Genomic DNA, 18,090 nt, shown 5'->3' with positions numbered 1-18,090 from the left:
GCAGAGTCCTGTGTATCTCGGCGGCTCTCGGGTCCTCTCGGTTGGCTCTCGGCAGCTCTCGGGTCCTCTTGCAGTCCCGAGCGGAGCCGAGAGTAGCCGAGTGTACTCGGATCGGCTCACAGTCATGCCCAGTCCCTGTGTTATGTCCATCATAGGGACTGGGCGTGACTGTGAGCGGAGCTGAGCCGAGTACACTCGGGTATGTATCTCGGCGGGGCCCATGGGCTTGAGCCCAGTCAAGCCCAATGGTAAGTCCAGCCCTGGACAGTGAGACTGGACAGAGGATGGGAGCTGAAAGCTGGTGATTGGTTGCTAGGCCCATCCTAGCAACCAATCATCTGCCTGTGAACTTGGGAAGCAAACCTTCTGAACTGTCCTGCATTCCGCTGTGGGTTATAAGGATGACAGTGGTAATGGTGAAGAAAGTTTTCTCACTGTTTCTTCGAAGGGGGTCTTCTCACTATCTCCTGCAAAGAAGGTTTTCTTACTGTCTCCTGTGGAGGAGATCTTCTTACTGTCTCCTGCAAAGGAAGTCTTCTTACTGTCTTTTGTGAAGGAAGTCTTATTTCTATCTCCTGTGAAGAAAGTCTTGCTGTCTCCTGCGAAGGAGGTCTTCTCAATACCTCCTGCAAAGGAGGTCTTTTTACTGTCTGTCTCCTGTGAAGGTCTTCTCACAATCTCCTGCGAACAAGCATGTACTGGCCATCGGGACTACCGGGAGTTTCCCGGTGGGCCGATGGCTCAGTGGGCCACTCTGATGTAAGGGGGCTGGTGATGGGACACTCTGATGTAAGGGGGCTGGTGATGGGACACTCTGATGTAAGGGGGCTGCCGATGAGACACTCTGATGTAAGAGGGCTGCCGATGGGACACTCTGATGTAAGGGGGCTGTCGATGGGACACTCTGATGTAAGGGGGCTGCCGATGGGACACTCTGATGTAAGGGGGCTGCTGATGGGACACTCTGATGTAAGGGGGCTGCTGATGGGACACTCTGATGTAAGGGGGCTGCTCATGGGACACTCTGATGTAAGGGGGCTGCTCATGGGACACTCTGATGTAAGGGGGCTGGTAATGGGATACTCTGATGTAAGGGGGCTGGTAATGGGCCACTCTGATGTAAGGGGGCTGGTAATGGGATACTCTGATGTAAGGGGGCTGGTAATGGGACACTCTGATGTAAGGGGGTGCTGATTGGACACTCTGTTGTAAGGGGGCTGGTGATGGGACACTCTGATGTAAGGGGTGCTGATGGGACACTTTGATGTAAGGGGTGCTGATGGGACACTCTGTTGTAAGGGGGCTGGTGATGGGACACTCTGTTGTAAGGGGGCTGGTGATGGGACACTCTGATGTAAGGGGGCTGCTCATGGGACACTCTGATGTAAGGGGGCTGCTCCATGGGACACTCTGATGTAAGGGGGCTGGTAATTGGATACTCTGATGTAAGGGGTGCTGATGGGACACTTTGATGTAAGGGATGCTGATGGGACACTCTGTTGTAAGGGGGCTGGTGATGGGACACTCTGTTGTAAAGGGGCTGGTGATGGGACACTCTGATGTAAGGGGGCTGCCGATGGGACACTCTGATGTAAGGGGGCTGCCGATGGGACACTCTGATGTAAGGGGGCTGCCGATGGGACACTCTGATGTAAGGGGGCTGGTGATGGGACACTCTGATGTAAGGGGTGCTGATGGGACACTTTGATGTAAGGGGTGCTGATGGGACACTCTGTTGTAAGGGGGCTGGTGATGGGACACTCTGTTGTAAGAGGGCTGGTGATGGGACACTCTGATGTAAGGGGGCTGCTCATGGGACACTCTGATGTAAGGGGGCTGCTGATTGGACACTCTGTTGTAAGGGGGCTGGTGATGGGACACTCTGATGTAAGGGGTGCTGATGGGACACTTTGATGTAAGGGGTGCTGATGGGACACTCTGTTGTAAGGGGGCTGGTGATGGGACACTCTGTTGTAAGGGGGCTGGTGATGGGACACTCTGATGTAAGGGGGCTGCCGATGGGACACTCTGATGTAAGGGGGCTGCCGATGGGACACTCTGATGTAAGGGGGCTGCCGATGGGACACTCTGATGTAAGGGGGCTGCTCATGGGACACTCTGATGTAAGGGGGCTGCTCATGGGACACTCTGATGTAAGGGGGCTGGTAATGGGATACTCTGATGTAAGGGGGCTGGTAATGGGACACTCTGATGTAAGGGGGCTGGTAATGGGATACTCTGATGTAAGGGGGCTGGTAATGGGACACTCTGATGTAAGGGGGTGCTGATTGGACACTCTGTTGTAAGGGGGCTGGTGATGGGACACTCTGATGTAAGGGGTGCTGATGGGACACTTTGATGTAAGGGGTGCTGATGGGACACTCTGTTGTAAGGGGGCTGGTGATGGGACACTCTTTGTAAGGGGGCTGGTGATGGGACACTCTGATGTAAGGGGGCTGCTCATGGGACACTCTGATGTAAGGGGGCTGCTCATGGGACACTCTGATGTAAGGGGGCTGCTCATGGGATACTCTGATGTAAGGGGGCTGGTGATGGGACACTCTGATGTAAGGGGTGCTGATGGGACACTCTGATGTAAGGGGTGCTGATGGGACATTCTGATGTAAGGGGGCTGGTGATGGGACACTCTGATGTAAGGGGGCTGGTGATGGGACACTCTGATGTAAGGAATGTTAATGGAACACTCAAAATTTAAGTGGGCCGGTCTGGATGAAGTCCAGGGACAAATTTCTGTCCCAGTCCAGCCCTGCCTGCGAAGGAGGTCTTCTTATTGTCTCCTGTGAAGGTCTTCTCACAATCTCTTGTGAAGGAAGTCTTCTTACTGTCGCATGTGTAAGGATGAGCCGAACACCCCCCGGTTTGGTTCGCACCAGAACTTGTGAACAGGCAAAAAATTTGGCCGAACACGGCAAGCACCGTTAAAGTCTATGGGACACTAACTTGAAAAACCCAAAGTGCTCATTTTAAAGGCTTATATGCAAATTTTTGTCAATAAAAATTGTTGGGGGACCCGGGTCCTGCCCCAGGGGACATGTATCAATGCAAAAAAAAGTTTTAAAATCTAATGTTTTTTTGAGAGCAGTCATTTTAATAATGCTTAACCACTTAAGGACCGCCTCACGCCGATATACGCCGGCAGAACAAGGGGACCTCCAGATCCCGATCCCCCATGTGAATTGGTAATGGGTACATTGTACCCCTACCATTTCACAATTTTTTAAAAAAAATAGTAAAAAAGACAGGAGACAGTTTGGAACAAGTCCTTTATTAAAAAATAAAAATGTCTCGCAATGTAAATCCATCTCATGCCACCCGACGGACCGAAGAAAGAAAAAAAAAGCTGCAACAGCTCCGCCTCCATGGGTGGCTCCCGTCAAGTGATGCTTCTTCTCGGTGACAGCTGTTATATAGATGAGGGTTGATGTAAATGGGTGACCCTGCCCCCTCTGATGCCCCGTGATGTCAGAGGAAGGCGTGGTTGCCCGTATTTTTGGCTCGTCGGGTGGCATGAGATGGATTTACATCGCGGCACATTTTTATTTTTTACTAAAGGACTTGTCCCAAAGTGTCTCCTGTCTTTTTTACTATTTTTGACACTTTTTTCTGGTGAATGATTAGGGGTACAATGTACCAGTTACCAATTCACATAGGGGGGGGCCGGGATCTGGGGGTCTTCTTGTTAAAGGGGGCTTTCAGATTCAGATAAGCCCCCCGACCGCAGACCTCCACAACCACTGGGCAAAGGTTGTGGGGATGAGGCCCTTGTCCCCATCAACATGGGGGCAAGATGTTTTGGGGGGACCCCAAAAGCATCCTCCCCATGTTGAGGGCATGTGGTCTGGTACAGTTCAGGAGGAGGGGAGGGCGCTTTCTCGATCTGCGGCCTGCCACGTTGCGTGCTCGGATAAGGGTGTGGTATGGATTTTTGGGGGGACCACTACACCATTTTTTTTTTTATTTTGGCACAGGGTTTTTACATTTTTGGTTTGGGGTTGCCCTTATTATTCATGCCAGACCAAAAGGGCCTGGTAATGGATGGGGGGGGGAACCATGCCGTTTTTTTTCAATGAGTTTTATCTATATTACAGAAACCCGACAATTCCATTAGAGACGCAATTACTTTTAAATTACATTTTTTCCTTTAGAAATGTCATTTTGCTCTCAGACTGTTCTAAACATGGGGAAACACATGCCACTTTACTGGAATACTATAGATACCCCCAGGCATGATATTTAAAGGAATATTTCATTTTTATTGTTTCACTTTAACCACTTGCTTACTGGGCACTTAAACCCCCCTCAGTCCCAGACCAATTTTCAGCTTTCAGCGCTGATGCACTTTGAGTGACAATTGCGCGGTCATACAACACTGTACCCAAATGAAATTTTTATCATTTTTTTCCCACAAATAGAGCTTTCTTTTGGTGGTATTTAGTCACAGCTCGGAGTTTTATTTTTTGCTAAACAAACAAAAAAAGATGCAAAAAAAAAAAAAAAAAAAATCATGTTTTAATAGTTTGTTATAAAATTTTGCAAACGGGTCATTTTTCTCCTTCATTGAAGTGCGCTGATTAGGCGGCACTGATAGGCTGCATTGGTGGGCACTGATGGGCTGCATTGGTGGGCACTGATGGGCTGCATTGGTGGGCACTGATAGGCTGCACTGGTGGGCACTGATAGGCATAGTTAAGGCGGCACTAATAGGCACAGATAAGGCGGCACCGATGGGCACAGATAAGGCGGCACTGATGGGCAAAGATGGGCACAGATAAGATGGCACGGATGGGTGGCACGGATAAGTGGCACGGATGGGTGGCACGGATGGGCACTGATAGGTACCACAGATAGATGGGACTGATGGGCACTGATAGGTGGCACTGATAGGTGGCTCTGATAGGTGGCACTGCTGGGCACTGATGGGCGGCACTGCTGGGCACTGATGGGCGGCACTGCTGGGCACTGATGGGCGGCACTGGGGTGCAGCACCTGAGGCAGATTTTGGGTGGCACTGTGGGTGGCACTGCTGGGTGGCACTGTGGGTGGCACTGTGGGCACTGCTGGGTGGCACTGTGGGCACTGCTGGGTGGCACTGTGGGCACTATGGGCACTGCTGGGTGGCACTGACAGGGGGGCACTTACTTTATTCAGGATGGCACTGCGGGTGGCAGGTGGGCACTGGCAGGGGGCAGGTGTCCTTTTATATTGCTGGCCGTGATCGGGACTGATGTCCCGAACACGGCCGCCGGCGATCGGCTTTTTTTTTTTCTCCTCGCGCTGTCAGCGCGAGGAGGAATACTAGCCGATTACCGGCTCCGTTTTATCACATGATCAGCTGTCATTGGCTGACAGCTGATCACGTGATAAGGGGTCGGGATCGACCCCTTACACGGATCGGTGATCAGGCGAGTCTCACGGACTCGCCGATCACAGAGCGCGCCGCGCGCGCCCCTCAGGGGGCGCGCAGGCCGCTCGTAACCGGGACTACGTCAATAGACGTAGTCCCGAAAATGTGGGTCCGCGCTATTGCCGTCATTTTGCAATAGCGCGGATCCCAAGTGGTTAAGCATTATTAAAATCACTGCTCCCGAAAAAAACGCCTGTTTTTAAAACTTTTTTCTACACTTTTTATGACAATAGCTTGCATGTTTTGGCTTTTGGTTTTTCATGTTAGTGTCCCATAGACTTTAACGTGGTTCCGTGGCTTTCAAATTTGCCGCGAACACCACACAATGTTCGTTGTTCGCCAAACGTCCGAACGCCCAAAATTCGGCCCAAACATGCTCAGGCCGAACCTTTCACCCATCCCTACTCATGTGAAGGAAGTCTTCATACTGTCTTCCGCAAAGGTGGTCTTCTCACTGTCTCCTGTAAAGGTGGACTTCTTACTGTCTAGTGTGAAGGAGGTCTTCTCATTGTCTCCTGTGAAGGGGGTCTTCTCACTGTCTCCTGTGAAGGGGGTCTTCTCACTGTCTCCTCTGAAGGGGGTCTTCTCACTGTTTGCTGTGAAGGGGTCTTCTCACTGTTTGCTGTAATGGAGGTCTTCTCAATGGCTCCTGTGAAAGAGATTCTCTCAATGTCTCCTATATAGAAGTCCTCTCACTACTACGAAGGAGGTTCTCTCAATGTCTCCTATAAAGGAGATCTTATCATTGCCTCCTATAAAGGAGATCCTCTCGCTGTCTCCTGTGAAGGAGACCTTCCTAATATTTTATTGCCTTTGTGAAAGAATGTACTGAAGACACTTCAATAAACTTATGTTGTCCTCTATTACAGGTGATCTTTCCAGTGATATTCAAAAGATTGAGAAAGCTCTGCAGAACCAGGCAGTAGAAATCCAGAACGCAAATCGTAAGTTTATTAAACTTCCCTCAATGAAGCACTTACCTATCCAACCTTAATTTTCCATAACGTGAGCGTAGAATGTTTGGTTCAGCTTCTCTTTGCATCTTTTTGTCTCCCACCATGTACTCTTTGGAGTTCATTGCCTTTCTGCGTAGCTCAGTCTCTCTGCTTGTAGTTTAACGTATTTCTGTAATTCAGCCTTTCTTTATAGTTCAGGGTATCTCGGTAAGTCGGCATCTCTCTGTTGTTCGTTGTCTTTCTGTAGTGTTGTATTTTTTGTAGTTCAGACTCTTTGGAGTTGATTTACTAAATCTGGAGCGTGCAAAACCTGGTGAAGCTCTGCATAGAAACCAATGAGCTTCTGTTTTTTTTTGTCAAAACTTGATTGAACAAGCTGAAGTTAGAAGCTGATTGGTTTCTATGCCATGCTGCACCAGATTTTGCACTCTCTAGTCTTAGTAAATCAACCCCTTTGTGTGGTCATCTCTGCAAATTTATAGATAGACTAATAACATTTTTTTCTCTGTCTGCAGCTTCCAGAGTGCTCAGTAAAGTGACGGAGATTGAGTCGTTGGTGAAACGCGTTCTGCCCAATGACGCAATAGGTGACTGCAGACTGATAAATATGAAGAAATGATATATTGGGGGGTATTGGGTTCCAATTCTGCAAATATCCCAAACATCCATTTCCTTGAGACCGTTTTGAATTCTTAAACCCGCCTAGAGGGAGAAAATTATGAGAATATAGTTGCATATATGCACGTTCATCTAGTTCAACCAATAAGAATGAAAAGATTGGGTCACTATGCTGAAATATGGGAAATAATAAAACACTGAGATATATATAGAAATAGTGTATCGGTATGTAGGATAGCAGGGCCAAGGGTTCAGACATTTCTATGGATAGATATCTCAATATGAGATCTGTATACAAATATTCTTTATTAATGGTCTCCAAACTGTGTCTCGTGGGCCGGATGTGGCCGGATATGGCCTTCTGCTTGCCTTTACCTGGCGCTTTGGACACTATTCCTCCCACTGGACACCACCAATGAGGGACTATTTTTCCCATGGACACCAACGATGGGGCACTTTTCCTCCTACAGACACCAATGATGGGACACTATTCCTCCCACTGGACACCACCAATGAGGGACTGTTTTTCCCATGGACACCAACGATGGGGCACTTTTTCATCCTACAGACACCAACAATGGGACACTATTGCTCCCACTTACACCAATAGCAAGGGGCAATTTCCCCCCACTGACACCAATGATCAGGCACTATTCTTCCAACTTACACCAAAGATTGGGCAGTATTCCTTCCACTGACACCATTTTCTACTCCCACTGCTCACAGTCTGACCCTCCTAATGTCTAAAGGGCAGCAAACTGACCCTTGTTTTGAAAGTTTGGAGGCCCCTGCTCTATACTGTAGGTATGATGACAGGACCAAGGGTTCAGACATTTCTATGGATAGATATCTCAATATGAGATCTGTATACAAATACTCTATATTAGTGGTCTCCAAACTGTGTCTCGCGGGCCAGGTGTGGCCTTCTGCTTGCCTTTACCTTGCCCTTTGGACGCTATTCCTCCCACTGGACACCACCAAGAAGGGACTATTTCTCCCACAGACACCAACGATGGGGCACTTTTCCTCCTACAGGCACCAACGATGGGACATTATTGCTCCCACTTACACCAATAGCAAGGGGCAATTTCCCCCCACTGACACCAATGATTGGTCACTATTGTTCCCACTGACACCAAAAATGGGCACTATTCCTTCCACTGACACCAGTGGTGAGGGACAATTCCCCCCACTAATACCAACGATCAGGCACTATTCTTCCAACTTACACCAAAGATTGGGCAATATTCCTTCCACTGACACCATTTTCTACTCCCACTGGTCACAGCCTGACCCCCCTAATGTCTAAAGGGCAGCAAACTGACCCTTGTTTTGAAAGTTTGGAGGCCCCTGCTCTATACTGTATGTATGATGACAGGACCAAGGGTTCAGACATTTCTATGGATAGATATCTCAATATGAGATCTGTATACAAATACTCTATATTAGTGGTCTCCAAACTGTGTCTCACGGGCCAGATGTGACCTTCTGCTTGCCTTTGCCTTGCCCTTTGGACACTATTCCTCCAACTGGACACCACCAAGAAGGGACTATTTCTCCCACAGACACCAACGATGGGGCACTTTTCCTCCTACAGGCACCAACGATGGGACACTATTGCTCCCACTTACACCAATAGCAAGGGGCAATTTCCCCCCACTGACACCAATGATCGGGCACTATTCTTCCCACTGACACCAAGAATGGGCACTATTCCTTCCACTGACACCAGTGGTGAGGGGCAATTCCCCCCACTGATACCAACAATCAGGCACTATTCTTCCAACTGACACCAAAGATGGGGCAATGTTCCTTCCACTGACACCATTTTCTACTCCCCCTGGTCACAGTCTGACCCCCTTATTGTCTGAAGGGCAACAAACCGGCCCTTTGTTTTGAAAGTTTGGAGGCCCCTGCTCTATATGTATGATGGCAGGACCAAGGGTTCCCACATTTCTATGATCTGTATACAAATACTCTATATGTATGATGGTGGAACCAAAGGTTCAGACATTTCTATGGATAGACATCTCAAACTGATATCCGTATACAAATGATAGCAGGATCAAGAGTTCAGACATTTCTATGGATAGATATCTCAATCTGAGATTTGTATATCGTATGTATGATAGTAGGATCAAGGGTTCGGACATTTCTAAGGATTGATATCTCAATCTGAGATCTGTATATTGTATGTATGATAGTAAGACCAAGGGTTTGGATATTTTTATGGACAGATATCTCAAGCTGATATCTGTATACAAATACTCTTTATGTATGATGTCGGGCCCAAGGGTTCAGACATTTCTATGAAAAGATATCTGAATCTGAGATTTATATACTGTATGTAAGACAGTTGGACCAAAGATTCGGACATAAGGTAGAATAATCAACTCTATAATTCAATAATATTGTTTTGATGGAGAGCTTGTGCATGATGGATCAGTAGTTTTGGCCATGATAGTTTGGGTCATGGAGGCATATGATTTGGTTATTGAGCTTGGGACTTTTTGGGGAACATTTGGCATCATAATCAGTGTAATATTAAAGTTTTTATCTATTTAAGCTTTAGGGTCAGGTTTAAGAAGTACATTTAGATTAAAAGAGGAATATGGCCAAAGCTATTTTGGCTGTACTTCTGTAGGCCAAAGGTGAGTAGTTAGTTCTGCACTTCTGTGAACATTTTCAGCCGACAGCATGCTTTAGCTTTAGTGTTGTCACTCAGCCTGTCCAGGAAAGATCCTGGCTTTACATTCGGAATCCAGCCAGAAGCCTGGACCAGCTGCTGGTATATTGAGCCAGCTGCTCTCACCCCCTCTACAGCCCGATACTCCAATGAGTGCTGGAGGGGCAGAGCAGAAGGCCACTGACTGTCAGTCTCCAGCTCGCTGCTCAGTGAAGACCGAGATTGGTGTTGTTCACTGTTTGAATCAGCCTCCATCCCTTCTCTTGTGAAATATAGTGGACCAATGTAAAGCACTTAGGACAGAGGGAGGTCAATGTAAAGTATCTAGGACAGAGTGAGGAAAATTGAAAGCATCTAGGTCAGGGGAAGGCCAGTGTAAAGTATCTAGAAAAGAGGATAGCTAATGTCAAGCATCTAGAACAAAGGAAGGTCAATGTCAAGTATCTAGGACAAAGGGAGGCCAATATCAAGCATCCAGGATAACAGAAGGCCAATATCAAGTATCCAGGACAAAGGAAGGCAATGTTAAGAATCTAGGACAAAGGAAGGCCAATGTCAAACATCTAGGACAAAGGAAGGCCAATGTCGAACATCTAGGACAAAGGAAGGCCAATGTCAAGCATATAAGACAATGGAAGTTCAATGTCAGGTATCTAGGACAAAGGAATGCCAACATCAAGTATGTAGGACAAAGGAAGGCCAACATCAAGTATCTAGGACAAAGGAAGAGCAATGTCAAGTGTAGTGTTGGGCTCCTGAAGAGCACGCGCTGTGTTTTTCAAAATTTAACTTTACCCAAATGACAGTTTGGTTTGGGTCTATTTGCCTAAATTTGACTTCTGTGTCAGTCTGACTGGACTGCGAGATGTTCAGCCTGCCACAGGGGGCACTGTCTCTGGTGGCAGGCGTGGAACAATAGTCTGGTCAGGTGCTTAAGTTACTCTCTTCCGGAGCCAGGTCAGTGGGAGTGGCCCTCTCGCTGTGCCCTCTGGGAGAGGGTATTTAAGATGCGGACGTCATGTGGTTCTGGGTTCTGGTCCAGTATGCTGTGCTGACTACATAGTCCTGGTCCTCCTGACCAGCCCCCAGGAAGGCTATGGCCTGGGGAGCGGATCCACCCAACTTTAATGCCTTGGGGCTGGCTAGCCCAAGGCAAGGGAACTAAGGAAGGATTCCAAGGTGGATGGGTGCTGTCTCCGGTTCGGGAGAGACCCATTGAACTTCAAGCATTCCAGGGGAGGACTCTTTAGAAGAACACCACATATGGGTTGGTTTTCTTAACGGGAGCCTGGAGGGGCTAAAGTAACTGAGAGAATGCGGTTTTGTGGATATCGCCAAGCGGGCTGAAAGATCCAGGTATCCTACAAGTGTTCTACAGCTTAGTTTCCCTACGTGTTCTGCAACAACGTCGGTGATAAAGACTTTGTTCCTGAGTAAGCACCTTGTTGGCTGCTAGGCCTTGTGAGAGAGGGACTGTCCAATCTGAGTGTTCATCCAGCTGTGAATGGCTATTTTCTGGATGCAGTCAAAGAAAGTTCTTTAACGTTTTTGACTTTGACATTGAGAGAACCTGAACTTTCCTTTCCAACCCTCTGATCCCAAGTTGAAAGACTGTTCAATGGTTTGAGTTTTTACAAATAAAATCCGTTCAAGTGGATCTATTGTCGGTCTCAAGTTACTGGGCCATCTACCACGGGACATCCCCTAGACGTCAGATGAGGAGAGCGAAAGGTAATGGTAAGCCCAAAAATAACCAGCAGCTCCTTAAGGGGTTAGTGCTAAACAAGTATCTAGGACAAAGGAAGGCCAATGTTAACTATCTAGGACAAATGAAGGCCAATGTCAAGTATCTAAGACAGAGTGTGGACAATTTAGAGCATCTGGAACAGACTAGGGCTGATGTGAAGCACCTTGGACAGAATCGGGCCAATGTTAAGTACCAAGGAAAGACTGGGGTCATTATGAAGCATACAGGCATATCAATTCCAGCATGATCTGACAATTTTTTTCATATACTGTAAGTCATGAAATAACTAATATACATAGTACATGTATCGGTATACCCGTAGGGGCTGCTTAGTGATGTGGCCCACCTGTCACTCTACCTAGCCTGGCTTTCACTTCCCAGCCACTTTAGAGACAATGAACAGTCCATATGTTTGTTTTTGTTGTTTTTATTGAGGGGATAAACTTGGATGGGTAAAGGAATATATGGGATGCCCAGTGGAACAATAAATTTGCAGATTGTATAGCAATCATATGGGACGAAACTATATGCATTCTTTGTACATATTTATTCTCCAGACTCCTCCTGCACATCTGTTGCTTGCAGACTATTGCTCTCTCTTCCTCTTCCTCCTGCACAACTCTTTACTTCAGGAGCAGCTAGCAAATGTTTAGGCCTGACACTGGCTCAGCCAGGCCTCAGTAGTTGACCTTTGCAGACAGGGACCATGGGCCTTTATAGTGTAGTAGAAAATATGGAAAGTCTCTTGTGCTGGCTGTCCCACAGATGGGCTACTGCTCCCAGTCAGCCTTCTTCAGGCCCTGCCAGCCCTACTGGCTTCAGCTCCCTGACTCCACTTCCCGTAACATCACAGTCCACTCTGCTGGCTCTGCACCCATCCCAGACTGCACACTCCCAGGCCATTTAGGCATGCCTCCCTAGTCCCCCCAACTGTGCATGTCACTCAAAAGCCTTCCTGGCTGCACCCGGTGGTCCCCTCCTGAAGACTTACCCGGAAGTACTAGCTCCTGCTGTCTTCTCTGACTCCTTCTGTGCCCCTGTCCAGATTCTTCATGCTTTCCTGAAAGGCTCCGTCCTGTACCAAAGTCTCAGGCCCAAGGTCACCCCCGCCTCAACTGGGGAGCTCCCTCAAAGGCCCCGACAGCCTAGTACTCCATCTCCAGTTCTTTCACCCGACAACTCCTCCCCAGCTGGGCTGACTCTAGGTATTTAAGGAGGCCTGCCCCCTGCAAATCCTAGTTGGGGTTTGGTCAGGGCTCCCTGAACCACCCTAGACAGCTCCACCTATCCTCCCCTCCTTTAGAAGAAAGAGGGAGGTTACAGTGAAGTGATGCCGTCCAGCTAGGCCTGCCTAAATTTGCCTGCACTCATGAAAAATCCTAACCTCTAAAACCTACCTATGTAGAGGATGCTATATACATGTAACCAAAATAAATATACACTGTACCATTGACCAAAAGCCATTATAGCCCCATTTGAGTGTACACTTCAATAGGGGTCCTCTCACCTTCTCTGCAGTTGACTGAACATCCGCTTATGCATTTTATATTACAGGCTCTCTTTCCATAGATGTCAAGAAGGTTTTGGAATCTGTGAACAAAATGGAAGGAGAGATGCAAAAAGTGAAAAGTAAGTTCAGTCACCAAAAAACAATTTTATCTGGAACCTCTTGATACAATGTTACATCATAATGTACCTGCTCTCTTATGTAAAGATGGGGGCTCTAGGAAGGATAAGCAGTGACCACAAATTCATTGATGATCAAGATATGTGTTTTTATTTTAAAGTACAGTGAGCTCTACCGTGATCGTAGGTCAGTTCCATCGGGTTCAAGGAATTTTGTGAATTAGGGAAGAGCCTCTAGAGCAGCCTTTCTCAACCTTTTCAACACAGAGGAACACTTGAAATAGTTCTCTGGTCTCGGGGGAACCCCCTGCTAAAAATTGGAAGTCTACAACTCGTGATACATTAGTGTGATGGTCAGTGGGAAGAATGGTCCTCACACTTGTGGTCATTGGGAAGAATTACCTCCTTACAAATAGCTAAAAAGATCAATGGTGTGAGTGGGAACATATCTGAGAGGCAGAAATTGCCCAATGCTGAAGGAACCCCTAGCAACCTTTGGAGGAACCCTAGGGTTCCACAAAACCCAGGTTGAGAATCACTGCTCCAGGTGCATGGAATTGCATTGTGTGTAATGGCCCAGAACTTTAGAGTTCGCAGGCTACTGTTGAGTAGTCACCTAGACGCTATCTTCTATGTGTTATTTGTTACTTCTAATAAACCAAATAACAATGGTGCCACTTTATTTGGTCCCTGTGTACCTTTACTCCATATTGGATACCAAACAACTGGCCCTGCCCACAAGTGAACCTCTGAAATTAGGAGTCTCTGAACCCAAAGTCCAATTGAGGTAAAAAGAAACACCAAAACAGGCTCCAAAAAAGGGGCATGTTAGATATTAGGAAATGCAAATGTGTGCAGGATGGTTCGGGAAGCTCCTGACAGCCCTAGTTGAAGATGGTGCCAACAAAAAAACAAAACAGTCTGAGCCACTTCCTTTAAAAATCCTACCACAGTTGGACCTTAAATTGGAAATTCGGAATTTAAAATTCAGGAAATTCGGGGTGTATTTAAAAAATAGCTGCTCATCCATCAAAACTGCATGGAAATTCATTTAGTGTGAATGGGGCAAAATCAAATGTTCTCAGACTATATTCTCTGCAGATAGAATGTTTCAATTGTTAAAATACTGCATTGTGGTCACCGGATAGTGCAGAGTGTCATAGGAAACAAGTATGTTCATTAGCCCAATCTAGTGGCCATTAGCCCTTGTACACACGGTCGGAGAATCTGTCGGAATGTGTCCTATCGGACCGTGTCATCAGATAATCCGACTGTGTGTGGTATGCATCGGACTGATTCCGTCTCCGTCCGACCCAATTTTGCAACATGTTGGAAATATTTCCCGGCCAACTGGGCCGGTCGGACCTAATCCAATCATGTGTAGAGAATTTTGATCGGGCCAAGTGCCACGCATGCTCAGATCAAATTCCTACATCAAAGCTATTAGCTACTAGCCTGTATGTAGTCCCATCGTAACGAAATTACGTCATCACGTTCTGAAAGATCGGATTTTTCGCCAACTTGGCCCGACCGTGTGTATGCAACAGTTTCGGACACAATCCGTCGGACTAAATCCGACGGGCAAAATCCGATGGATTTGGTTGGAAAAATCTCCGACCGTGTGTACGTGGGCTTAGACATGTGCAATTTGTTTAATTCCAAATGAATTTTTTAACAAATTTTGACAAATTTGTTAATTCTGAATTTTGGAATTTTTTTGAATTTCGGAAATCTTGAATTTTCGCATTTCCGAATTGTCAAATTTCCAAATGTTCGAATTTCCAAAAATTTGAAAATTTCAGAAATTTGAAATTTCAGAAATTCGAAATTTTGGAAATTTTAATGAAGATATGAAAATTAGAAAACTCGAAAATCTGAAATAATAATAACTAATGATAAATATTAAATTATAGGTGTTGGAATTTTCCTTTCAAATTTGGCTGTAAGTGAACATAACAAGTATGAATTTACCCGAAGTTACGAATTATCTGAAATAACAAATTCCGCAATTCACCTCGACATGTGCCGAAAAACACACACAAGGGGATGTGTGAACGAGGAGACTCTCCTTTGGTATTGCTCTTACCAGAACCTCCAGGTTAATTAGGCATATCAGAAAGTCCTGTGGTATGTTAATTCACTACTCTGTCCATCTCTTATGCAAATAATTTCTCAATATTTCGGTGAAGATATATATAGAAAAGACAAACATATTGTAATCCCGTAAAAAATTATTCTTCAGTTATACTTGTAAAACCTTCAATGAATCCACTCACAAAAGAAACAGAACATGAAGTATTGGTTCTCTATTCACAGCTCAGTGTCAGGTATGTGGGGACAGTCCTACCGCTCTCTTCTGCAGTATACGCCAGAAACTTGCTGCAGCCGATAAAGGGTTAGCCCGTCCTCTCCCGCACATTGCCGTCACTCTGCTCGTCGTATGGCTCCAAGCTGACGCGTTTCGTCATTCTGACATCATCTGAGGGTCACACATACCTAACACTGAGCTGTGAATAGAGAACCAATGCTTTGTGTTCTCCTTCTTTTGTGAGTGGATTAATTGAAGGTTTTATAAGTATAATTAAAGAATATTTTTTTTTTTTACGGGATTACACTATGTTTGTCTTTTCTATATATCTTTACCGAGATATTGAGAAATTATTTGCATAAGAGAGGGACGGAGTAGTGAATTAACATACCAAAAGTTATTATTAGTTAGTTGTTATTTCGAATTTTACAGATTTTTTTTTCTTTTCGGATTTTTTGAATTTTTGAATCTTGGAATTTGAAAATTTAGAAATTTGAAAATGTGAAATAAGTTTAAAAATGTGGAAATGCAGAATTTGGAAATTCTAAGATTTGAAAATTGTGAAAATGTGAAAATTCGAAATGTCGAAATTCAGATTTTGGAAAATTCGGAAATTTGAAAATCCGAATTTTCGTATTTCCGAAAAAAGCAAAAAAAAAAAAAGAATGAAACAAAAACAAACAATTTTTTGTCAGTGCACATGTCTAGTGGCCATCATGCAGATTCAATGGATGAACAGCGTTTGTTTTTTTTGTTTTTTTCCTCACCCTCTCTTTTTTTTCTCTCCCTCCCAGGATCTGGTGAACCCTGTTCTACAGCTTGGATAAACTTTGCGGGTGGCTGTTATTACTGGAGCTCGAATTCTGTTCCATGGGTGTCCGCCAAGAAACAATGTGAGGACAGGCAGGCTCACCTGGTGGTCGTTAATGGGAATGATGAGATGGTAAGAAATTCCCGCTAAATGAAGGTGCATAGAGAGTGTGTGTAAAACTCAGCAGTAGTCACCACTCACCAGAGATGATCCAGCTTCTGGAAGGTTTGATTGGTTAGCATGTGGGCAGGTGCAGTCTACCCTTCCCTCTGTAGGTGGCACTGTTTAGATGGCCGCTGTACAAAGGGAATAGAGGTTGCGAGGAGCTTTGTTCCTCTGAAGCCTTCGTGAGTGTTGTCCCGGAAATCTTAAGGTTCTCCCCTATAAGAAAATAATTTCTTTGTGCTTAAAAAGCACAAAAACAGCTCTCTTGTATAATTCCGGGAAAGCGCGCTTGTATATCTCCAAGTAACACAGACGCAGATGCTAGTATCACCTTGAGCTTAGCAGAATCCTCCATTGAATGCTTTACTCCTTTTATTTATACTGTCAACATGAATAAACAAAGGAAAGTGGAATCAGCCAATCAGACACTTGTATTCTTTCAAAAGAACCAATCACACACATGTATATATTCAAATAGAATTCCAGCAGTGACGTGTGCAGACAGTTGTATGCAGAGTCATGCGGCAAACATCCCGTGAGACAAAAGTGTCTCACAATTTGAACACTGCTTACATGGCTCTGAACACGATCGTGTGCACACTCCCACTGCTACCAATGGGACATGCCATACTCTATCACAGCTCAGCAGGCCATAATTTTGTATGGTTATGCTATGGTTCCCAAGTACGCAGATCTGCTTACTTAGGAGTTTAGATGCGGTCACCATGGAGTGGCCAGTCCTTTGATGAGGCATGTACGAACATCCTTAAAAGAGCAAACAGATCTGCCGTGTCCACTGATGGTCTTCCACCAATGTTTATATGTGCGAATACCCTCGCATGAGCGTATTACAGAAAAACTGACACTGGGGGACATCTGACAACATACATTAATAAAAAATTTCCACAACAATGTCATCAACAAAGCAGCTGTCTAATTTGATGCCGTAACACTGGTTGACCATGGTGGCTATCTCTTGTGAGGGCTAGTAAATAACACTGCCCATCTGCAGTTGGCGTGCATTTGAAAAGCGGACAGAGTAGAGACGGGATTCCCGCTGCTTAGAGACAGTGTAAATAGCACCAGTGAGAGGTTCTTGTCGAGCAGGGATACCACTTCTGGCTTGACCATCTGGGGACAAGGATCAGTCTACTAAGTGCCTCTGCAGCACTGCTCTGTCTACCATCCACCCCTTTAATCAGATGCTGGCCTGATAAAGTAAGCATTATCAAAGTGTCATCTCAAGTGCTGGGACTGTGTTGAAATACTGTCAACATGGCTGAGAACTGTTGGACCCAAGTCACCTGTGGTATCAACGTTCTGATGCCATATTTTTTGCAACTGTTGAGTAGTCACCTGGCCGCTGTCTCCTGCGTGTTATTTGTTACTTATAATTAACCAAATACTTATGGAGCCACTTTACTTGGCCCCTGTGTGCCTTTACTCCACCTTGGATGCCAATCAACTGGTCCTGCCCACAAGTGAACCTCTGAAATTAGGAGCTTCTGAGCCTAAAGTCCCATTGAGGTCAAAAGAAACCCCAAAACTGGCTCCAGAGATTAGGAAATACAAAAAAGTGTGCAGTATGGTCCGAGAAGCTCCTGGCAGCTCTGATTGAAGATTGTGCCAAAAAAAAAAAAGCAGTCTGAGCCACTTCCTTTAAAAATCTCACCATAGCGGGACCGGTAGTTATGGAAAGGGTGCTCAGGGAAGAGCAAAAGCTGATATAAAGCAGAAAAAGCTTTTGA

General features: G+C 45.8%; 1 protein-coding gene across 1 annotated transcript in view; it reads left to right on the top strand.

Annotated features, from left to right (window-relative positions):
* Nucleotides 1–18,090, top strand: part of LOC143962016 (uncharacterized) — a 40,341-nt gene that overhangs the window by 9,270 nt on the left and 12,981 nt on the right. The window contains exons 16-19 of the mRNA XM_077471358.1: nt 6,295–6,369; nt 6,897–6,968; nt 12,987–13,061; nt 16,161–16,309. Of these exons, the coding sequence (XP_077327484.1) occupies nt 6,295–6,369; nt 6,897–6,968; nt 12,987–13,061; nt 16,161–16,309 (371 nt within the window). The remainder of the gene's footprint in view (nt 1–6,294; nt 6,370–6,896; nt 6,969–12,986; nt 13,062–16,160; nt 16,310–18,090) is intronic.

The sequence above is a fragment of the Lithobates pipiens genome, unplaced genomic scaffold, assembly GCF_037356315.1.
Source record: "Lithobates pipiens isolate NorthernLeopardFrog02 unplaced genomic scaffold, aLitPip1_a1.2 Scaffold_8, whole genome shotgun sequence".
NCBI classification, from domain to species: Eukaryota; Metazoa; Chordata; class Amphibia; order Anura; family Ranidae; genus Lithobates; species Lithobates pipiens.
This window is presented reverse-complemented; position numbering and strand designations above follow the sequence as displayed.